This window comes from Myotis daubentonii, chromosome 2, assembly GCF_963259705.1.
Source record: "Myotis daubentonii chromosome 2, mMyoDau2.1, whole genome shotgun sequence".
Taxonomy (NCBI): domain Eukaryota; kingdom Metazoa; phylum Chordata; class Mammalia; order Chiroptera; family Vespertilionidae; genus Myotis; species Myotis daubentonii.
In genome coordinates, this window is record NC_081841.1 from 52,445,507 (window position 1) to 52,468,341 (window position 22,835).

At 58.9% G+C, this 22,835-nt stretch overlaps 1 protein-coding gene across 5 annotated transcripts; it reads left to right on the plus strand.

Moving 5' to 3' along the window:
• Positions 1-144: 144 nt before the first annotated feature.
• On the plus strand, positions 145-22,638 carry NR4A1 (nuclear receptor subfamily 4 group A member 1). Of its 5 annotated transcripts, none has more exons than XM_059682939.1 (10): positions 145-292; positions 593-769; positions 5,774-5,895; positions 7,858-7,961; positions 17,473-18,350; positions 19,144-19,273; positions 19,553-19,704; positions 20,015-20,217; positions 20,303-20,481; positions 21,823-22,638. In XM_059682939.1, exons 5-10 carry the CDS (start codon positions 17,475-17,477, stop codon positions 22,077-22,079), a joined length of 1,797 nt encoding a protein of 598 aa, XP_059538922.1. In that variant the 5' UTR covers positions 145-292; positions 593-769; positions 5,774-5,895; positions 7,858-7,961; positions 17,473-17,474; the 3' UTR covers positions 22,080-22,638. The 5 variants fall into 5 exon arrangements, with proteins under 5 accessions (XP_059538922.1, XP_059538921.1, XP_059538924.1 ...); XM_059682938.1 differs by having other exon boundaries at positions 593-764; XM_059682941.1 differs by lacking the exon at positions 7,858-7,961 and having other exon boundaries at positions 593-764.
• The last annotated feature ends 197 nt before the right edge of the window (positions 22,639-22,835 follow it).

Consider the following 22,835-nt stretch of genomic DNA (forward strand, 5'->3'; position numbering starts at 1 on the left):
TGCCCGCCCGCCCGCCGGGGGAGGCGCGCCCCGGGCTGGGACAGCGGCGCGGGCGGCCGCGGGGCGCGGGGGCGGGGGGCGCGGCCGAGGCCGGAACTGCGGGGTGGGGGGCTCCCGGGGGCGGGGGGCGCGGCGGCTTCCGCGCGAGAAGGCGGCCGAGCTCGTGGGGGTCCCGCGCGGCGCCCGCGACCCCCGGGCATGGGCGCCCCTGCGGTGCGGCGCTCCCCGCAGCCGGTGGGGGTGCCAGCCCGGAAGGCGGGGGTGGAGAGGCGAGCGGAGCTCACCAGGCCAGGTGAGGGGCCGTGTGGGCCGGGGCGCTGTGGTCCCGGGGTGACCCGGGAGGAAGGGGGTCTTGCCGATATACTGGGGTGAGCTGGGGCCACGCGGCGAGTCCTGCTTGGAAGCCGGGCAGCGTGCGGGGAGGCGGGTGGGGGAGGCACCGGATTCCCAGCGGAACCTGCCAGCCCCGACTCAGCCCCCAAGTGCGGCGGCCAGCTCTCTCTCCCGGCCCGCCAAGGGTGGGGTTTGGCCCGCGAGGGGCGCTGGAGGTGGCCAGGCCAGAGAAATTCCTTCCATTTCCCGCCGGCTGCAGGGAACGGGTTCCAGGAGTTCGGGAGCTCGGCTGCCAGGATGCCGCCGGGAGGGACCGGGATTGCCAGATGCAACTTCTTCGTGGGACCGAGTGGAGAAACCGAGGCCGGAGAGGGTCTCGTGGAGTCGGAAGCGGACCTGGGACTGGAAATGCTCCAGTGGTGGCCTTTACAGTGAAGTATTCATTTGGGTTTGGGGCTAGCATTAGGGGATTGCGGGGAAAACGAAGGCTGGGCAGGGGTAGGTGGGTTCACAACATTTCTGCCCCGAGGTGCTCATGGATTCGGGGGCTGACAGCCTGGACAGGGACCCTAGTGGTGGCCACAAGGCTTGCTTTGTCCTAGACCCACTCCCAGTGAATGGTTAGTTCAGGGACTTGGAGGAAGACTGAAAGGGCGGCCAGTTGTTTCTTTGCAGAGATCTAGAGCTGAGAGGAATGACAGGTGCACAGTAGGATAAAATCAAGAATCCAAACGATGGCAATCCGGCAGAAGGGTGGGCCAAGACTGACAAGATGAACGTGACTGATTATAAATGCTGAGACCTGTGCGGGAGTTAAGAAAATTAGATCAGGAATCCGGGCCTAGAGCCTGGCTCAGAGGCCCAGCAACCCAGGCCCTGGAGCTTCCCACTTGCTGTCTGGTGTTGGCTGTCAAACTGCTCTGCAATCAGAGACCTCTGCCCGCTAAACAGGCCCAAGGGGGAATGGAATGCCCCTCCCTGGGCTCCCGGGGTCCTGATCCCAGCTTTGCCTCTTCCTAGCTGTGTGACCTTGGGCAAGGGGTTAACGGCTCTGTGCCTTAGCTCCCTCGTTGGTAAAATGTTCATAATAATCATCCCTTCCACCTAGTGTTGTGAGGCTGAAATGCGAACATATACATAAAGTGCTCAGTAATGTATCTGGCACATGGTGTTCCACATATATCAGCTGCTGTTGTTGATGTGTGTTAAAGTAATATGCCCATTTCTGGGTGGGAACATTGGCCAATGCAGAGCGTAGGAGCCACCAGGGCTGCAGAGGGTGGGTCTGTCAGTTGTGTCCTGTGCAAGGGGGACTTGAGTTAAGAAAAGACCCAAATACTTCAGGAAAGAGAAGGGCGTTGCAGGTGGGCCCAGGCACAGCAGAGACCCAGAGCAGAGGGCTCTTGGAGGCAGGGTTGTGATTCATCATAGTGTTGGCTACAGTGCCCTTCCCACCTCCTTCCAGGCGGCTGGCTGACCTCCTCCCAGCCCAGTCCCACTGCAGGCACGCGTGAGCCCTCCTCTCCCTGAATTCCACAAATACTTACTAGAGCACCTGCTAGTGCTGAACTCTGTTTTATTTATTTTAAATATATTTTATTAATTTCAGAGAGGAAGGGGGGAGAGAGAGAGAGAGAGAGAGAGAGAGAGAGAGAGAGAGAGAGAGAGAAACATTAGTGATCAGAGAGAATCATTGATTTTCTGCCTCCTGCACACCCCTGACTGGGGATTGAGCCCGCAACTTGGGCATGTGCCCTGACCTGGAATCAAACCATGACCTCCTTGGTTCATAGGTTGATGCACAACCACTGAGCCACGCCGGCTGGGCTGAACTCTGTTTTAGAGACTGAAGAATGCAGGGCTTGAGAGAGACAAGTGAACAGCATTAGTCCCATGGAGATAATAGAAGTAGGTTAAAGAGATAGGATGTGGGTGGAGGATCTGCAAGAAAATGGGAATGGGAACTGATGGGTGAGGAGGAGATAGCTGTACAGACATCAGGGCAATGCTTTCCTGGCAGAGGAACAGACAGTGCAAAGGCCCTGAGTGAGGAAAGAAAGCCCATTTGGCTGGAGCACAGCTGGGTCCTTGAGGTCCGGCCTGATGCTCCCACCACATTGGGCAGGTACCACTTTTTCTTCCTCCAAGCCCCCTCAGTCCTTGGTTGGCCCTCTGCACAGTGCTGGTTGTAACTGACCTTGGTTCATTCCCCCGTTGTAACCTCCTGTGGCCCAGGGATCTTGGTTTGTTCCTTCTTGGGTCTCCCACTGTCCATGGCTCACTGCTGGGCTCCCAGTAAATGTTTATGAAATGACTGTGGAGGAGAGGATATTGATCTGGGATAGGAGATAGGAGCAGGACCTTGCTCTGAGATGTTAGGAATCACTTCCTAGGCACCACTGGGCCCCAGACTCTGGCCCCTGTTCTCAGACACAGGCAGGCTGACCTGGGCACTCAGACTGGGCCTGACTGGTAGGAAGTGTGTGTCCCTCCTGAGCCTTCCTCCTCAGCTGTGGGCTGGTAGGGAGAAGAGGGAGGGAGGGCCTCAGGGCCTGCCTGCATACCTGTTTCTGGAGGATAGGAGACGATGATGTCATTCTGGGAAGCAGGTGTAGCATATGGGCTGGGGCAGGTTAGAAGCCTGATTTTGCCTTCTGTTTGGGGTTGGAAGCTCTCCAGATGTTCCAGACTGCCCTCCCCTCCTTCCCTACGGCCTTCACTCCATGCTCCCATCACACCCATAGGAGCAAGGGGTGCTCGTAGCTCTGGAAGAGGAGTCTGTGTGCCCTGGGCCAGAGAAGCTCCCTTTGCCTGAGGACCCTGGGGCAGAAGTCAGGAGGGCGAGGAGTCCCATCACCCACCCTCTGGGACCCTCTCCTTCTAACGTCCTCTGCCTCCATCATGGAAACATCTACTCTTTTCCGAGGCCTCATCATGGCCTGTAGCGCAGCCTGATAACTGGAGAAGGCCAAGCCTTGGCTGGCCCTGTCCTCTGGGGCCCAGTTGAGAGAAGAGAGGGTTGAATAAGAGTGGGAACAGGAAAGGAGAGCTGTGGGGGTCTTGGGTGCATCGGCTAAAGGGGGCTCTGGCACCAGTGGGGTCAGTGGGAAGAGCTTGAAAGGCTAGAGAGGTGGTGCACACAGTTGGCCCTAGAAGGAGAGGCCAGGAGATGCCCAGAGAGCTTGGAACCAGGGTCTGAGGTCAGCTTTGATGTGTCCACATTTGAATTTCTCTTCAAATTGATATCACGTATGTGTCTGGCACTGTTCTAAGTCTTTTACATATAGCTCATTATAAGCCAGACTAGGGGCCCGGTGCACGAAATTCGTGCACTGGGTGGGTGTGTGTGTGTGTGTGTGTGGGGGGGGGGGTGTCCCTCAGCCCAGCCTGCCCCCTCTCACATACTGGGAGCCCTCAGGCGTTGACCCCCATCACCCTCCAATCGCAGGATCGGCCCCTTGCCCAGGCCTGACGCCTCTGACAGAGGCGTCAGGCCTGGGCAGGGGACCCTCATTTCCCCCCATCACTGGTTCTGCACCCAGCCCAGGCCTGATGCCTCGGCCAGAGGCATAGACCCCCATCACCCTCCAATCGCCTGATCGGCCCCTTGCCCAGGCCTGACGCCTCCGCCAGAGGTGTCAGGCTTGGACAGGGGACCCCCATCTCCCCCCCGATCACTGGCTCTGGCCCCCGCCCAGGCCTGAGGCCTCTGGCCCAGGAATCATGCCTGGGCAGGGGACCCCCATCTCCCTCTGATCGCTTTCTCCATCCCCCGCCCAAGCCTGACGCCTCTGACCCAGGCTTCAGGCCTGGGCAAGGGGACCATCATATCCCCCCAACCCCGGGCTCTGCCCCCCACCCAGGCCTGATGCCTCGGCCAGAGGAGTTGACCCTCATCACCCTCTGATCACCAATCACCGGATCGGCCCCTTGACCAGGCCTGAGGCCTCCGGCAGAGGTGTCAGGCCTGGGCAGGGGACCCCCAGCTCCCCGTGGTTGCAGGCTCCGCCCCTGCCCAGGCCTAACACCTCTGGCCTAGGCGTCCGGCCCGGGCAGCGGGGACCCGCAGTGGCAGTGGCCCCGCGATCGTGGGCTCTGCTTTAGGCCCAGGCAAGGGACCCCTAGCTCCCGGGACTGCCAGCTTCGACCGTGCCCAGCTCCCATCGCTGGCTCCACCCCTACTTCCTGCTATCACTGGCCAGGGCGGCAAAGGCACCTGATTCTCCGATCATGGCTGGGGGGCAGGGCAAAGGCGGCCCCAGGGCCGCCTTTGCCCTGCCCCCCAGCTCTTAGCTCCCCCCTGGGTTTCCGATCACTGTCAGTGGCAGGGGGCTGCTTTCCCTTTTGCCTCCCTGCATTGTGCCTACATATGCAAATTAACCGCCATCTTGTTGGCAGTTAACTGCCAATCTTAGTTGGCAGTTAATTTGCATATAGCCCTGATTAGCCAATGAAAAGGGTATCGTCGTACACCAATTACCATTTTTCTCTTTTATTAGATAGGATGATAACCCTATGGTTGTTAATTTTAGAGATGTCAACCACAGGTTGTCATTTCTGCAGATCAGAAACAGGAGGCACAAAGAGGTTACGTAACTCGCCTTAGGTTACAGGTGATGAAGCCCGGGTGCGAACCTCGGCAGCCTGAGATCTAGCAGCCTGCTCTTAGCTATCCACTCTAACCTGAGCCTTCCCCTTTTGGGACTGGCATCCCTTCACAGAATATTCCTGAGGGTCCTCGTTGCTCTGGTCACAAGGCTGGGCCGCCTGGAGATGGGGTCACGGAGCCCCTGCCCCGAGGGCCTCTCAGGCTTTGGGGGCTACAGTGCAGCCTCTAGGGAGAGAAGGGTATTCTGCTCTGTCCTCACAGCAGTTCTCTTTTCTCTGCTTACAAACACCCTTTCGTGCATATCGGGGCTGAGAGCTGGACTGAGGCACCCTCACCCCGAGTAGGGTGTAAAGCTGAGGGCTGGGTGCTGCCATGTGTCACATGTCCCGGAGATGCCCCAGATGCTGTTAGCATCTCCTGGCCACAACCCCAAGGGCTGTTTGCCTAGGGCAGTGGTCGGCAAACTCATTAGTCAACAGAGCCAGATATCAACAGTACAACGATTGAAATTTCTTTTGAGAGCCAAATTTTTTAAACTTAAACTATATAGGTAGGTACATTGTTATTAACTTAATCAGGGTACTCCTAAGGCTTAGGAAGAGCCACACTCAAGGGGCCAAAGAGCCGCATGTGGCTCCCGAGCCACAGTTTGCCGACCACGGGCCTAGGGCATAGGCCCCACGCTCTGATGCCCAGCCTTGGGCTGGCTTGTCCCGCTGGTAGCCTGGGTCCTGCCCCTGTTCCCACAGCTGTGTGTACTGGTTTGTGCTGTCTCCGGGGAATTCCCTGCTGGCTGGTTTCCTCTCAGTCACACTGACTCCCCCTCTGTAGGCCTCAACCATGGACAGAGGCCAGCTCCAGCCCCTCCCTGGTGTCCGGCTCCTTTTGCCAGGCCCTGAAGATCCAGAGGATGGTTTGAGTATTGCCCAGGGTCTGTCCGTCCATCCAGAGTGGTAAGTGCTCTGCTGTTCTTCTTTGTACACCCCTGGGGCCCCCGAGCACAGGTGGGGTTAGGGGGTAGAGGTGGGTGTGGAGCCGCCTGAAGTGGATGTGGTTTGGGGGATGGAGGGGGAAGCCCTGCAGAGGTGGGAGGCGAGGTGCTGCTCAGCGTGGGGAGATCTGATTTTCAGTGTTGGGGGTAACGTGGGAGTGGGGAAGGGGGAAGCCTCGTTTTCTTAGCAGGATAGGTGGAGGGGGGCACTCTGGGCCCTGTGACATGGGGTGATGGTGGGGGTGGGGGGTGACGGCTGCTCTCAAGGCAGCATGTGCCCCGTTCCAGGAAGCTGATGGGGTGGAGTTGGGTAGTTCAGGGCCAGGCTGGGGGTAGAGTGGGGCAGACATGGGGGATGGGAAGCTGCTTGTTTCTAGGTGCAGGCACTGCACCAGGGGCGTGGGTGAAGGGAAGGCGGGATGACCCCATTCCTCCCTGAAAGGGTGCTGACCGCCCCTGCCTACTGTGGCTGCCCTGAAGGTCCTGTGAGGTCTGGTAGGGGGAGGTGCCTCTGTAAATGGGAAGGATCTTGCTAACCAAGGACGGGGAGAGGCCCCAGCATTCCTGAGGGGGAAAATCTCAGTCTTGCAGACATGGCCAGAGGGATCCTTGGCCATCTCGCTCACCGCCTCTCCTTATGGACGAGGAGACTGAGTTACAGAGGGGGGAAGTGACTTTTCAAGGTCCTACGGTGAGGACATGTAGAGCCAAGCTTAGAATCCAGGCTCCTGGATTCCAGGCAAGCCCAGAGGCCTGATCTGCTGTGAGGACACACCTTCTTGTCTGAGCACGCTTCCAGAGAAGGCACAAGCCGATCTGCGGGTGAGGGGGGCTGGGAGGGGGTGTAATCGGAATGGGATTTCCACCAGCCCTTTCCCTGGGGACCTGAGATACTGGGATGGGGCCAAGGGCACCACAGTCCTGGTTACCGTGTTTACCTGAGGGAGCTGGCGTGCAACCTGGCCCCTGGTCAGGGATCCTGTGATTCCCCTTTTTCTTCCCTGGGACAGAGAACAGAGGGCCATCTCTGAGCAGCAGCCCCCCTCAGGCCTTGGGAGATGTCAGATGAAGCAGGAGCTGGCTCGGTATCTCCCCCAGCCCCCCGCCCCAAGCACGGTTGCCTCCTGGGGAGTTGGTGTTCAGGGTGCAGAGAGATGGCTGGGCTGGGGAGGGTGGGATGTCCAGTTCGTGCCTGGGTGGCAAAGGGAAAGCCCTGGGAAGCAGGGCCTCCGTTTCCAGGGCTGCCCTGGTTGTGCACCTGGCCTCACGCTGGCAGCAGGCTCTGTGCCCCCAGCTTCAGGCTGGGGACAGGAAGAGGCATTCCTGTAAGTGGGAGAGGCAGGTGCCCCTGGTCAGCCGGAGATCACGACTTGGGCAGCAGGTGAGTGAAGAGGACAGCAGTGGGCCAGGGATCTCTCCTGTCACTCGGCCCCACCTCTACCCTCAGCTCAAACCTGGCATCCTGAGCTCCCAGCCTTCCCGCTGGGTACACAGCAGCCCCCATGACAGGATTTCCTGTGTTCGCCTCGTCGTCTGGGTGATTGGGTGAAACTCTCATGTCAGATATACGGCCAAGGCCACCCCGAGGGGCTGCCAGCTGGGGCCCCGTGAGTGCGAGAGCTGCTGGTCTTGTGACGTGGACACCTGTCTGCCAGGCCTGGGCACGGGCCCAGGGTCACGCTCACACCGGGGCTCCCGTCAGTTGACTATTTTGGGCTCTTGCTGACCTGGGCCAAAGTCAGGCTCCAGCCAAGAGGGCCCTGAGGCAGCTCCCGTGTCCCCAGAGGCCGCTCTGGTTTCTGCTATATAAACAGAGGAGGACATGCTGGCTTGGAGACAGCTCCACGTCCTGAGCCTGCTCAGCTGGTGCACAGCCTCCCCTGGGCAGGACGAGCTGACTGGGCAGTCGCGTCTCTTCCCTCAGGGCTCCCTGAGGCCGCCGGGAAGGGCCCCCAGCCGGGCCTGGGATTGTCCTCCCTCCGTGCAGCTGCCCACGATGAGTCAAAGCAGATTGTGAGGAGGAAACTGGTGAGTCTGAGGAATGGGGAAACTGAGGCACAAGAGCTGGGCTGTTTGGATCTTTTTCCATTGAGACTGTCTGCTTTGTGGTTCCTTTAGCCTCGAGAGGAGTCGGGGAGGAGGAGGGAGCAAGGGTGGCCTATGTCCCGAGGAATGAGAGTAAGGCAGCGGTTCTCAACCTGTGGGTCGCGACCCCTTTGGCGGTCGAACGACCCTTTCCCAGGGGTCGCCTAAGACCATCCTGCATATCAGATATTTACATGACGATCCATAACAGTAGCAACATTACAGTTATGAAGTAGCAACGAGAATAATTTTATGGTTGGGTCACAACATGAGGAATGTATTTAAAGGGCCAGAAGGTGGAGAACCCCTGGAGTAAGGGCTTGGCTGCAGTTGGATGATGGGAGTTGGACCTGGGGACACTCGGTGGTTGAGAACCGGGAGACACGATGCCATCTTTCTCCTTCCTCGGAGCTCTCCAACAGGGTCCCAGCCTCCTCTCTGTCGCCCAGGTCTGGACAAGGCACTGGTGTGCTCAGGTCGGGAGGGGCACTGGAGTGAGCCGGGCGTCCACCCGGGTACTTCAGCATTGGTTCTTGAGTAGGGTCCCTGGACCCCCACCTGCTGGGACTGGGAGCCAAACCCCTGGGCTTGGCTTCCCCGAGCTCCCCACGCCTGCCCCACTCTCCTCGCCCGGCTTCCCAGCTGGTTTGGGTGCCTGAGAAGCAGAGCTGGAGTGAGGTCTGGCAGGTCCGCCAGCCAGCTTGCCACAAACATGCTCCCAGGCCCGCGGCCAGCGGCTTCGGCCCGGCCTGGAATCAGTGGCAGCTCCTTACGTGGGAGGCTCTTGTGCTCTCATTCTCAGTGCTTAAAAAAAACAAAACCTTTTCCCTTTCTGAACGTGAGTCTCTAAACGAATCCAGAGCCTGTGACTAAAAATACTTTAACAATAGGAAAATGCATCAGTCTTTCCGGCTGGGGCTCATTATCAGAGGGTTTTTTATTTTGGAATTTGAAATTTTGCCCAAGGTGGCTGGGTGGGGACCCTGGGCAGGGGCAGGAGAATTCGGCGGGTGTTGATGTTCTGCAGGCTGGTGGGAGACCCTCCAAGGAAGGAGGAGGGGATGCTGGCCAGGAGCTGAGCTGAGCAGATGGAGGGGCATAGAAGGGGTTTGAGGAGGGTGCAAAGGAGCTGTGGGCTGTCCTTTCCCAAAGGAACTCCGTGATCCTGTCTGCGTTTCCCAGCTCTGGCTGTTCTTACTGAAGTCTAATCTTATTCCTCTGTGCTGTATGTTAATTCCGTCTGGCCTGAGAGGGAAGTGGGGTTGAGAAATCACTGGACTGAAAATGACCTCTATGGAGAGAGGCCTGCCCTCCTTAATTAGCTAGCTTTCTTTAGCATATTGAGCACTTGCTGCATACAGAGTCTGGAATTTTCTGGTGCTGGGTGGAGCCACGTCTCTGGGCACACTCTCATTTCCTTTCACTCAAGCCCTGTTTTTCTCTGGTTCTTAAAGAAGGGGTGCTGGCTCCCCAGTTAGCTGAGGACCCTGGTGTCTGTCTCCTTTTCCTGTGACCCAGGATCCTGCTGCAGGTCCCCAGAGTCCCCGTTCCCAGATGGTGCTCCACTTCACTGTTGAGCCTCCCCCCAGCCCACCCCCACCCCCCGCGCCCAGTTAGCGGAGTGAATTCTCACAGCCCTGGGACTGTGATGCTGTCGGCATTGGACAGATGAGGAAACAGTCTCGGAGAGGGCAAGGGTCTGGTCGCACACCAGGTTTGCTGGCTCCTCTGCCTTTTGCCCCAGCCAGGGGCTGGGGTGAGAGGTGGGGGGCAGCGGCTAACCTGCCCACGCCCTTGGGAGCCTGTTTTCAGGGAGATAACATATGTCCGTGGGAAGCCCCCTGGGACAGTAGGCAGTGTGTCCCCACCCCCAGCACAAATCCCCCTGCCCACTGTCAGGGCAGGAAGAGGAAGTGGCCAGGTCAGGGCAGGCATAGGTCCTGGGGCTGAGGCGGGGAAGGTCCCCTGGCCACTTCTCAGAGAGAGGAGGCAAAGCTCGCTCCCTCTGCCCACCCTGGGGTGGGTGTGGAGGCCTGTGGGTGGGGATGGTTTTGGTGAAAGTGGGGCAAGTTCCTGCCCTCTGCACAGCAGCGGCGGGGCAGCCTGAGGTCAGGGGCCAGCGTGGGAAAGGGGCTGTGCAGTTCCACTTCCTCCATCCTCTATTCACTCAACTCCACACCCTCCCTCTGGGCTGGGAACATTGGCTACCCATTTGGGACGGCCCTGGGCTACTACTATTGAGGATGCATGAGGGGTCTCCCTGCGAAATTGGGGGAGACAGGGCCTTGCGCTCATGTCCACACATTGGAGGGGGCGGGGTGTGGCTGAACACATGGTAAGTCCCCCTAAGATGTGACTAGGAGGGGCAAGGGCCTAGTGAGTTGTTCAGAAAACATACAGAGTGTGCGAGGACCCCTCTGTAATGTCAGATCTCATGGGCTCTCCCAGCTGTAGTTGTGTTCTGAGTAAGTAGCATTAGAACAAGTACATAATGAGAAACAGCGCTGTTTCTCGGTCATTTCAGAAACACACACTTGAATGAGTAAATTCCAGCGGCATCTGTACCATTTACATATAGATATTGCTTTCGTTGAGGCGTGACTGGGTTTTAGTTACACTTTTATTTTTGAAAGTATAATATATAGACCACAAAGCATGCAAATGGTAGGTGTAATATTTTAAGAGTGTAGTTTCGTGACTTTTCCAGAGTGGGTGGCCATGTCCAGATTGTGAATCAGAAGGTTTCCAGTCCCTCCAAAGACCCCCTCCTGGCACCACTATTTTCGATTTACAGATGCTTGTGTGTACCTGGTTCTGTGGTGCCCTTATAAGAAACAAGGGGGCACTGGGTCCAGCACAAAACTGAGAGTTAGGGGACCTGAGTTTGAGTCCTACTCCCAAGCCTCCATCTCTTCATTTATAAAATGGGGGTCAGAATTCTCCTGGAAGGCTGAGGAGAGGGTTCGTGGAAAAAGCCATGCAAAGTGCCCTGGGTTGACCCTTGATCAGTATTCCCCATGTCCCCAACCCCCAGTGAGGAGGTGCTTATTATTAAGTGAGGCTGACCCAGGGGGTGGCACATGAGCTGTCTTAGGGGATCGGCAGGGTTAGAATAGAAGGAAGAGGAGCCATGTGCCCAGGTGGTGGTGGGAAGGTTTAACCCAAGGTCCTTATATGGGAGAGTTATGAGGGCAGATTGGTGGGCTGGGCCTGCAGCGGGAGCCTGATAGGGTTGGCTGTCTTATCTCCAATATGACATCTTCCATCCCTGCCCTTCCTGTGTTATCGTGGCCCTTTCTTACCTTCTGGTTCTTCCCTCTAGTTTTGGATACATCTCTCATCATTACCTGCTTCATCATTACCTGTCCCCCCCCCCACCCCCCACCAGAGCTGTTTCGCTCTTGAAGGCCAGACGTCTTGAAAGGGGGAGGGTCCCTTAGGAGTCTCTGGGCAGCCTGGGACCAGCTTATGGTCTAGGTCTCCCAGAGTCTGCATCAAATATGCCTTTCCCCACAGTCCTACTTCAGCCAGATGCCACTCCCTCCAGAGCCCCAGTCCACCTCCTCTGGAGGCCATCTGGCCAGCAGGGATGAGCCCAGGGGTGCCCAATGCGTGGCCCTGGCAGTGTTCCCACAGAGGGACTCTACTTTTGTCTTCTATTTTCAGAGTGTAAGGTGTTTAGACCTCCCAGCACCCCTCCCCTCCTACGAGCATGTCCAGGTGGCAGCGGCAGCTGCCTCCTCTCCCCTCTGCCTTTGGAGCAGCAATACTGCAGCCTCCAGACCTGCCGCAGCCAGGGAAGGTGGGGCCTGGGCTGCGGACACAGATCTGGAGGCTAGGGCTGAGATGTGGAGATTCAGGCCAGGGCCCTGGACAGCTCCTCAACACACGAGTTCCCTGGGGCTCCTGGGTGGGCCTCCCCACGGGAGAGCAGGGAAATGGAAAGCGGTCGGGAGGAAAGGCAGGTGCTAGGGCTCAAGGCTGGCCCAGTTCTCAAAGAGCTGCTAAGGCTGGGCTTGAGCTCACGCAGCTAATACACCTGTTTGGCTGATGGGGGTGGAGGGAAGAACGCTGATCTGGCGAATCATCTTTTGCTGACATGTTAAAATTATTTTTATTTTTTGAGGAAGGCCCTGTTGGTTGGAAGGAAGCGTCCCAGGGCGGGCTGGGGGACTGGGCGGCAAGCCCAGTTTCATCAGCCCGGACTGGCTGCGTGGGCCTGAGCAGGGTGCAGATCCTCTGGGAGCCCTTGGGTCCTAATCTGCAAAATGGGAGCATATGAATGATGTTAGTGGTCAAGCCTTTTTCTTTTTTTAAAGCTGAATCCTTTTTTGTTTTTTCCTCCTAAGCAAAATCTTATGCAAAGGCCCAAGACAAAGAAAAATTTTGGCTTAAGTGGTGTGGAGATCCTGGCTGGTCCCATTGGCATTACCCTGCCCATGCTTCACCTTTACCCAGGTGGCCTTGAGGGGTCTCTGGAAGCTGGTTTGGGAGAAGCCAGAGCTCTCTGAAGGCTGGTCCGCCTGGAGATTGTATGCTGTAATAGGGGCGTTTTGGCAGGTCCTGACCACATCACCGAATGAGATTGGTGTTACGTGAAGACTGCTCCACCCGGGGGGACAGTGGGGTTTGGGAAGTGGAGACAAGCTGGTCAAGGGGTGGTTTTAGTTTTCTTAAGGAGTGCGGGTAAGGAAAAGCGGAGGTCACTGGCCTCACTCGGCTGGGCTGCTGCTGCTTCCTTCAGGGACCACTGAGGCATGGCTGTGGCTGGCAGTAGGAACTGGGGATCCAAGAGATGTTCCAAAATAGGATTTCAGGAAAAAATGAAAAGTTGCATGTAGGGCATCAGGAGCAGAGATGGGGTGACGGCTGGTATACAGATGACAAGCACTGCTTGGAACAGATGAAGTTTGAGGTGCTGGCTGGACCTTTGAGTGGACAGAAGTGGGGGCTGGAAACAAGGGTGTGGGGAACCTGAGATGAAGGGGAGGATGGATGTGAGGAGCAGAAAGTGCCTCAAGGGTAGAGGGGGTTTATGTAGGGGGCCCAGATGAGGTGAGAGTGGGGTACAGGGGTGCAGGCTCAGTGGAAGCAGAAACTTCATGTTGACTTGCAGGGGAGAAGGGGACTGGGTGGGGCCCCAGTGTGTGTGTGTGTGTGTGTGTGTGTGTGTTCTCCTTATGAATATTAGCCCTTCCTTCCACTCTTTCCTAGCAGGTAAGGGCTCCCCAGGTGAGGAGCAGAATGGGGGTGGAGGGGTGATAGCCAGACCGGGGAAGGTTCCAGGTGGCTGCAGCCTGGTCTGTGCCCTGATATAGCCCTGATACAGGGCGGGTCAGAGCTTTCCACAGGTGTTGGAGGTGAGGTGGGAGTGTGGGTAATCCCTTATTCGAGACAGGGGACCGCGAGAAAAGATCCCCTAGATATGCAGTCAGTGGGGATCACCCCCGTGGGCCACCACCTTTCTGTGTGACCTTGAACAAGTGCCATATTTCTGAGTTTATTTATAAAATGGGGAAGAGTCTGCACAAATTCGAAAAAATTTCTCAGGCCCAACCCAATTCTGAAATTCGGTAATTTCCCACCAGAGTTCACTCAGCCTGGAAGGGACTGTGGAGGGGACTGGTGAGAAATGAAGTTCAGCGGGCGGGGTAGAGCCCATTGGTCCATCTTCCGCCTGGCAAAACCCCTGCCCTCCGGAAGGTATTTTGCATAGGAAATTGGGGGGAGGGAATACGGCTCTTACTGATCGTTGGGGCCACCTCTCAGCCCCAGACCCCGCTGGGGAGACCGGGCAAGTGCAGGGGGCTGCGGTGGGGGCGCGGGTGCTTCAGGTGTGTGCCTGGGTTGCCCGTCCCAACCCCAGGCCTCCAGGAAGGACCTGGGAGGGTGCCAGGCGGAGCAGCGGGCCCAGGGAGCGGGCCCAGGGAGCCGGAGGGAGCGGGAGCAGCTGGAGGGTGAGGAGTTCCTCGTCGGGGAAGCCCTGCGGCCGCGGCTCCAGAGCGCCCTCTCCTTGGGTTCTGGCCCTCCAGCCGGTTATTTCGGACCTGGGGACCCCGGGCCGGGCCCTGGGTGTCGCGGGGGAGCCTCGGGAGTCCACGGGTTGCTATTTTTAGCCGGCGCGGCGGGCGCGAGGGGACTATTTATAGATCAAACAGTCCGCGCTCCCTGCGTCAATGGAACCCCGCGTGCGTCACCCGCGCAGACATTCCAGGCCCCCCTCTCGCTCCGCCCCCTCGGGCTCCCCGGCCCGCGCCGCCTCCCGCCGGAACCGCACCGCCCCCCGCGCCCTTGTATGGCCAGGGCTAGCCGGCCGTGCGTCAGAGGCGCCCCCGCCCCTCCCCGTGCGTCACGGAGCGCTTAAGAGGAGGGTCGGCTCCGCCGGGGAGCCCCAGCGGTGGCGGCTGCGAAAGTTAGGGGAGTGTGCAGGACGGCAGGAGCGCACTCGGCGTCAGACATCGACTCGGGGTGCTGGTCCCGGGCTGGGGAAGCAGGAGCCGGCCGGGTAGGTACCCCCGCGGGGAGCGTGCAGCTCATCTGAGCTCTCTGTCTTGGTTTTTCGGGGTGTTGCATGAAGGAGATGGGTGTACGCGCGGGTAGAAAGGATGTTGTGGGCAGGGTCATCATGCCGGAGGACGGGTGTAGGGTGCAGCTCTGGAATTGTCGGGAGCAGTTGGAACGGAGCATGGACCCAGCTTGGACTGGAGCCTGCTTGGTGCGGGGGTAATGTCTGTGCAAGGTGGAAGCCTCAGGGGGTTAGGGTTGGCGCCAGGAGTCGGGACTTGTCCAGTAGGAAGCTGTCCGTAGCTCAGTCCCCCAGGGTGCTCCCCTGGGCACACAGCGCCCTGGATGAGGTGCTGACGGGGTTCCCAGTACAGTGGGGGAAAGGTACCGAGAGCTTCAGCTGCCGGGATCCGCTGGATTTCCAAAAGGGTCTCCTTCCCCCCAGCATGTCAGCCCCCTCCCCATGCTCCTAGTAGTTTTCTTAACACTTAAGAGGCTGCGGCTGAGCTTGCAGGATACAGCCTGGAGTTTCTGCCCGAACTATGTTAGCAGACTCTGGGTTGCCCGAGGAAATGGCCAGCATCGGTGGCTGAACAGGGGCGGGGGCGCGTTGCATCATGGAATAAGAGTCTTCTTGGGGCAGGAGCAGGGTCTCTGGAAGAACAAGGAAACTTGTTTTAGCTGTAGCTTGGATCCTGTGTGTGTGTGTGTGTGTGTGTGTGTGTGTGTGTGTGAGAGAGAGAGAGAGAGAGAGAGAGAGAGAGAGAGAGAGAGAGAGAGAGAAAAACCCTGGTCCTTGGGGATTCTGGATGTCAGTTACTAATGTTGGAGTCTCTGGTGTGGTACCATCTGGAGGATACCCCGCTCCTTCTACCCCCGGAGTCACTGTTGGATCAGACAGGTAGGGTGCAGCCTGAGGCGGGTTCAGCATAACAGGTGCAAGCCACATTGTTGCCAGGACCTGCCTGAAGCCGGATTCACCCCCTCCCTCCTTCAACCCCGCCCCTTCCTCCTCCCTGTGGGACTTTGCTGTCGTCTCCACCCCCATGTGGGTCCGTATCTTGTGCCATTAAGTACCTGCATGGGGGTGTGGGTATAGGTTGGTGGGGGTTGATCCGGATGTGGGACGTCCAAGTGGAGAAACAGGATTTGAATAAAGCTGGAACGCCCAGCCCTTCGTGGCTGCTGCCTCTCCTCCACCCCAAACCCATCCCTGCCCGCGCTTTCCTAGCGCAGGCAGACGTGGCCACCTTATCTCTCACAGGTGCTGTGTGCTGTGGACAGGTGCTGCTGGGTGGGTGGGGCCAGAGCTTCCTGGGGCTCTGTTGTCTGGGTTGCTTGGGGGAGTGTTAGGTCAGGGTGTTGCTACCCTCTCTAGGGCCATGGAGGTGGGAGAAAGGCTAGAGCCTGAGGACTCTTTGGGTTCTTTGCCCCTTCCTGCTGCCCCCCTAGATTATGGTGCTCTGTTCCAGCTCGCTTTCTTACCCAGCGTCCCTCCCTGGCTGGTGAGGCCAGAGCTGTGCAGACCCCAGGCATGGAGGGATGGGAAACTTCTCTGTTAGTTTATGACCGGTCTGGGAGCTTACAAATCCCCCTGAGTGATGCTTCTCTGCTCCTCAGGATTGGGGCGGGGGTGTGACCCCATTGTCTGAGCTCCTGAAGTTTTCAGAGCACAGACACCCTTTCATGGAGGGACCCAGGCAGGGCAGCATGTCTTCTCCCAGCAAGCCCCTCTCCCTGCATAGCCACTGCCTGTCTCCTGGTGGACTCGGAGAGCTCTCTTATAAAAAGTACAGAGAAAAATGCTTGGGGGCAGCAGAGAAATTCCTCTTAGGGACTGTCCATTCTCCTGGTCGTCCAAGGGGCTGTTCTCTGCTCCCTCCTGCCTCCCCCCGCTCCCCCCCCCCCCCCCCCCCCGCCTCTCTTCAGCATATGGCCTTTAAAGGTCTGGAGCCAGGTTACCCAATCCCCTGGGGAGCTGGGGACGGGGTGAGGAGTCCTGGGCTCTCTTCCTCTTTGCCTCTGAGAGCATCCCAGGCAAGTGCAGAGTGGGTCCCCATCCCCAGATGGCAGGACCGGTGTGCGTGTGGGATCTGCAGCCTTTGCTCAGTATGCAGTGTGGGGGCAGGGATACGAGACAGGTTCATTGGTGCTTAGGCCTCTTTCTGAGGCAGTGGGGCCTTCACTCCCAGCTCCTCTTCCGTTTGCAGGATGTCCTTCCCAGGTACGCGGGTGGGGGGCGGGGGGAGTTTTGCAGAGGCTAGGTGGTGCCTGGGAATGTTCCCAGAAGTGCCAGATTGGAGAAACAGCATATCTGTTCCTGGGGACTGGGCAAGGCCGAGCCTGGCTGCTTCTCCCACCCACCCTTCTCCCAGCCCCCACCCATGCCTTACCCGGCGAGGGAGGGCAGGGCAGGGCAGGGCACTGGAGGAACACAGCTTCCCCCTGTTCTGACAGAGAAATTCTGGCTGGATGCCTCCCCCAGGGCTCCCAGGCTGACTGGGTGTGGCAGGCCTTCCGACCGAGACCACTCTCGCTGGGCCTTTGCTCAGGGGCTTTTTGTGACAAGGAGGTGGAGATGGTGCTGTGGCCGGGGGCCAGGATTCCTGGGTTCTAGGCTCGACTGTGGCTCTAACACCTCAGGGTCTCATGTCTATCTTTTTTTTTTTTTTTAAATATACTTTATTGATTTCCTACAGAGAGGAAGGGAGAGGGATAGAGAGTTAGAAACATCAATGAGAGAGGAACATCGATCAGCTACCTCCTGCACACCTCCAACTGGGGATGTGCCCGCAACCAAGGTACATGCCCTTGACCGGAATCGAACCTGGGACCTTTCAGTCCGCAGGCCGGCGCTCTATCCATTGAGCCACACCAGTCAGGGCTCATGTCTATCTTTAGAGTCAGGCTTCTCTCACAGACTCCCCTCCTTGGTGTCTTCCCTCTCCAGAGATGCCCTGTATCCAAGCCCAATATGGGACACCAGCACCAAGCCCAGGACCCCGTGACCACCTGGCAAGTGACCCTTTGACCCCCGAGCTCAGCAAGCCCACCATGGACCTGGCCAGCCCCGAGGCGGCTCCCACTGCGCCCACGGCCCTGCCCAGCTTCAGCACCTTCATGGACGGCTACACGGGGGAGTTTGACACGTTCTTCTACCAGCTGCCGGGAACAGCCCAGCCACCCTCCTCAGCCTCCTCCTCGGCCTCCTCCACATCCTCGTCCTCAGCCACCTCCCCTGCCTCTGCCTCCTTCAAGTTCGAGGACTTCCAGGTGTACGGCTGCTACCCCGGCACCCTGAGCGGCCCGCTGGATGAGACCCTGTCCTCCAGCGGCTCTGACTACTACGGCAGTCCCTGCTCAGCCCCGTCACCACCCACGCCCGGCCTCCAGCCACCCCAGCTCTCTCCTTGGGACGGCTCCTTTGGCCCCTTCTCACCCAACCAGACTTACGAAGGCCTGCGGGCATGGACAGAGCAGCTGCCCAAGGCTCCGGGGCCCCCCCAGCCGCCGGCCTTCTTTTCCTTCAGTCCCCCCACCGGCCCCGGCCCCAGCCTGGCCCAGAGCCCCCTGAAGCTGTTCCCCTCGCAGGCCACCCACCAGCTGGTGGAGGGAGAGAGCTATTCCATGCCCACGGCTTTCCCAGGCCTGGCGCCCACTTCTCCGCACCTGGAGGGCCCGGGGATGCTGAGTGCGCCCGTGACCTCGGCCAAGTCCCGGAGTGGGGCCCCGGCCGGAAGCGAGGGCCGCTGCGCCGTGTGTGGGGACAATGCTTCGTGCCAGCATTACGGGGTCCGCACCTGTGAGGGCTGCAAGGGCTTCTTCAAGGTACTGGGCTGCCCGGGGTGTGGCTTTTCATGAGGAGTGGGGACAGGCTGGTCTCTCACCCCAGTGGGTCTGTGGGTTCTCCCAACTAGTCCTGCTTTTCAGGAAAGGTCCCCAGGAAATGGCAGGGGGCTGGGACCTTTCGTGTCTTGGGGCGCACACTGCCGGTGGGACTGCAGTGTGATGGAGAGAGGGGTGAGATACGGGCAGAGGGTGTGGGCTGCAGGGGCACCCAAGAGGGTATGTGCTCATGGCCAGCCTCTGGTTTTCCTCTGCCCATCCCCCACGAACCCAGGCCCTGGTGGGAAGGGGGCCCCAGGCGCTCGTGTTCCTGGCAGGAGATGAAAGGATCTGGGAAGAGGGCTTGGTGCTTGAGGGCTGGGGGTGGACTTGGGAACAGGCTGTGTGTTTGTCCCAGCACTGGGTGCCTGCTTAGCTTCCCGTCACCACCCCCCTCCGCCCCTCCGCGGCCCTCTCTTGTCTGCCTCAAGGAAGGGACAGGCGGATGCAGGCACATAAGACGTGCAGGTGTCTGGGCTGCCAGGGAGCCCCTCGCCTCTAGCCTGGGGTCCCTGGGGTCTTCCTCCTGATGTAGAAGCCTCCCCCAGTGTCCCCAAGACTTTCTTTCTCCCCCCACCCTTCCACCTCTCCCTCCCCTGCCACCCAAATGTTAGAAAAATAGCTGTGAACAGAGAGGGCTTTTGTCTAGGATGGCAGCAGGATCTGGACAGTCCCCTCCCCTGGCTCCCCCTCCCCACACGCTCTGACAGCCTGTTCCGTGTTGTGCCCCCTCCAGCGCACAGTGCAGAAAAATGCCAAGTACATCTGCCTGGCTAACAAGGACTGCCCTGTGGACAAGAGGCGGCGAAACCGCTGCCAGTTCTGCCGCTTCCAGAAGTGCCTGGCTGTGGGCATGGTGAAGGAAGGTGGGTGGTGGGACGTGCCAAGGGACAGAGGTGGGCCTGATGGGTGTGGCAGGCAGAGGCCCCGGCATTCGTCCTGGTGGGCCGCGGGGGAGGGCGCGCCTGGACCGTATTTCTACCCCACCTCTGGTCCACCTGCCTTGCTTATGGGGCGGTCCCTGCTGCGTCCCCTGGTCTCAGGGGCTCTGGGGCCTTGGTCTTCCCAGCATTGTACACGTCTTGGGCCGAGAGGCCCTCCGGGGGTCTCTTCCTCCCTTCCTCACCCCTGCCATTTCTTTGCAGTTGTCCGGACAGACAGCCTGAAGGGGCGGCGGGGGCGGCTCCCTTCAAAGCCCAGGCAGCCCCCAGATGCCTCCCCTGCCAATCTCCTCACTTCCCTGGTCCGGGCGCACCTGGACTCAGGGCCCAGCACAGCCAAGCTGGACTACTCCAAGGTGAGCCCCCAGCCCACATCCAGTGCCTGCGTGCAGATGACAAAAGGCCCCTCTTCCGTTGTTGGACAAATTGAAAAAAGAGCAGCCCCTGTGGCTGACCAGATGGAAAAATGTACCCCCTTGGGTGGGTGGCTCCCCCAGCAGCCTCTGCCCTGGGTGACTGTGTCAGCATTGGGAGGCACGAGGCGGGCGGGATCTCAGTTCCTCTCTCACCGCCGAGATCTGGCCTCCGATGCATGAGGTGGCTGTACATGGTGGCCCTGGCCCAGGGCCCTATGTGGCGTGCTGACCCCTCGGGACCGCCCCCTAGTTCCAGGAGCTGGTGCTGCCCCACTTTGGGAAGGAAGATGCCAGGGACGTGCAGCAGTTCTACGACCTGCTCTCGGGGTCCCTGGAGGTCATCCGCAAGTGGGCCGAGAAGATCCCCGGCTTTGCGGAGCTGTGCACAGGCGACCAGGACCTGCTGCTGGAGTCGGCCTTCCTGGAGCTCTTCATCCTCCGCCTGGCCTACCGGTGAGCTGCCTGCCGTCTGCCCGGCCCCTGCCCGGCTGCCCTGCCCGGGAGCCCCCTGACCACCACCTGCGCCCCCGCCCTCCAGGTCGAAGCCAGGCGAGGGGAAGCTGGTCTTCTGCTCCGGCCTCGTGCTGCACCGGCTGCAGTGCGCCCGGGGCTTCGGCGACTGGATCGACAGCATCCTCGCCTTCTCTCGGTCCCTGCACAGCTTGGCTGTCGACGTCCCCGCCTTCGCGTGCCTCTCCGCGCTTGTCCTCATCACAGGTGAGAGGCCCGTCCTGGCGGCTGGGGAGGGCCAGAGGGCCCGGGGTGGACTGGCATCTGACACTTCCCAGGCTGCCACACTGTGGAGCGGGGGTGGGATGCCCAGAGGGGCAAGCACCTGCGGGCAGGAGAGCAGCACCGCGGGGCGGGAGAGCAGCACCTGCGGGGCGGGAGAGCAGCACCTGCGGGTGGGAGAGCAGCACTGCGGGTGGGAGAGCAGCACTGCGGGTGGGAGGCAGAGCTGGGGCTGGGGCCCAGCTGCGTGTGACTGCGAAGCCCAGGCCAGTCTGTGAAGGATCCCAAGCGACCCAAGATCCAGACTGTGTAGGTGTTGTACGTGGCCTAGGGTTGTGATTTATTTTTAAAGTCTGAACTGAATTATGTTGCATAACTGCCCAAATGATAAATTTTCACAAACTAAGCACGCCCATGGGACCAGCATGACCAGTCCCCCAAAAGCCCTCCTTGTGCCCCCCGAGCCCCAAGGGTAACTCCATCCTGACCTCTGACAGTTCAGGCTCCCTGGGCCTCTTGGGTGGTTTATGTAAATATAATTATACAGGATGGGCTCTGGGTTTTAAATGCGGAGGTTTTCCGATCTCACTGTTTTATTACTTACTATTTTTTTATTTTTGTTAATCCTCACCCAAGGACATTTTTTCCATTGATTTTTAGAGAGAGTAAAAGGGAGGGAGGGGGAGAGAGAGAAACATCCATGTGAGAGGGACACATCCATTGGTTGTCTCCCACATGTTCCCCGACTGGGGCTGGGGATCCAACCTGCAGCCCAGGTGCATGTCCTTGACCAGGAATTGAACCCGTGACCCTTCAGTGAGCGGGCCAACACTGAACCACTGAGCAACACCAGCCAAGGTTATGCTTTACTTTTTAAAGCACCAGAATCTGCCCCCATCCCATTTGCACTTAAATTTCACAGGGGACCCAGCAGAATCTGAGGCCCCCTGTGGGTTTGAGGCCAGCTTTCGCTGGAGGTGGCTTCTAGGGCACCACTGCGCAGCTCCAGGGCTTGGAACCGGTTTGGGAAAAAACACTGGCCTAGTCAGAAAACTTGGCTAGGATTTCCTTTTGTGTGTGTGACCTTGGGCAAGTCATTTAGCCTCTCTGGGCCTCAGTTTCTCCCCCGGGACGAGGAGGATAAGGTGTTCCCGCCTTCCTAGTCTTCTGATGAGGCTCAGAGTGGCTTCGTGTGTGTGGACATGCTCTTGCAAAGTGCTGGAGGAGTATGAGGGACGGTTAGTGGCAGCGGTTTTGGAGGCCTGGGGGAGGCCAGGCCTTGGAGGGGTGCAGTCCAGGGGGGTTCACCCTGTACCCTCCTCACAGACCGGCACGGGCTGCGGGAGCCTCGGCGGGTGGAGGAGCTGCAGAACCGCATCGCCAGCTGCCTGAAGGAGCACGTCTCGGCTGTGGCGGGCGAGCCCCAGCCGGCCAGCTGCCTGTCCCGCCTGCTGGGCAAGCTGCCCGAGCTGCGGACCCTGTGCACCCAAGGCCTGCAGCGCATCTTCTACCTCAAGCTGGAGGACTTGGTGCCCCCTCCGCCCATCGTCGACAAGATCTTTATGGAGACGCTGCCCTTCTGACCCCAGCCTCGGGACATGTGTGCACCGTGTGCGCACGCCCCCACGCCACCCCACGTGCCTTGAGCCCATGGACCTTGGATTCCCCCGGAGCACCGCCCCCGCCGGGGCTGGAGCTGCAGACTGACTGGCCCCCTCACCTGCTCGGGGAGCTCACCCCCTGGAAGAGGGGGGTGCCTTCGTGGGGGAGACCCCTTCTATTTGTCTTACCCCCCATCCCAGCCCTGGCCTTCATGTTTTTGTAAGATAAACCATTTTTAACACACACCGCTGTGCTGTAAATAAGCCAAATGCTGCTGTAAATACAGGAAGGAAGAGGTTGAGGTTGGGGGGAGGGTGAGAGGGAGGGATGGGACCCACCAACCTGGGCAAGCCTTTCCCAGTCTCTTCCTGCTGACTCTCTCTTGCCACCTCCTTCCACATGTACATAAACTCACTCGAGGAGGAAGACAGGTGACAGATTCTGACATTTATATTTGTGTATTTTCCTGGATTTATAGTATGTGACTTTTCTGATTAATATATTTAATATATTGAATAAAAAATAGACAGGTAGCTGAAACTGGGGTCCTGTCTATCTCTGACACCCGCCCCCGCCCCCCCGCCCCCTCCATAATCACATAAGAGACAGGTGCCTGGATAAATCTCGGACATTACCAACCTGACTTAACAGGCCTCAGTTTACTCTTTTGTGAAAGGTGAATAATAATGGCATCTGCTTCCTAGGGTCGTTCTGCAGAAGCACTGAGACTGGAGTCT

Coding starts and splice junctions, on each gene's coding strand:
- NR4A1 (XM_059682939.1), top strand. CDS start 17,475: ATGCCCTGTATCCAAGCCCAATATGGGACACCAGCACCAAGCCCAGGA. Junction 18,351..19,143: donor GCTGCAAGGGCTTCTTCAAG/GTACTGGGCTGC, acceptor TGCCCCCTCCAG/CGCACAGTGCAGAAAAATGC. Junction 20,218..20,302: donor ATCCTCCGCCTGGCCTACCG/GTGAGCTGCCTG, acceptor CCCGCCCTCCAG/GTCGAAGCCAGGCGAGGGGA.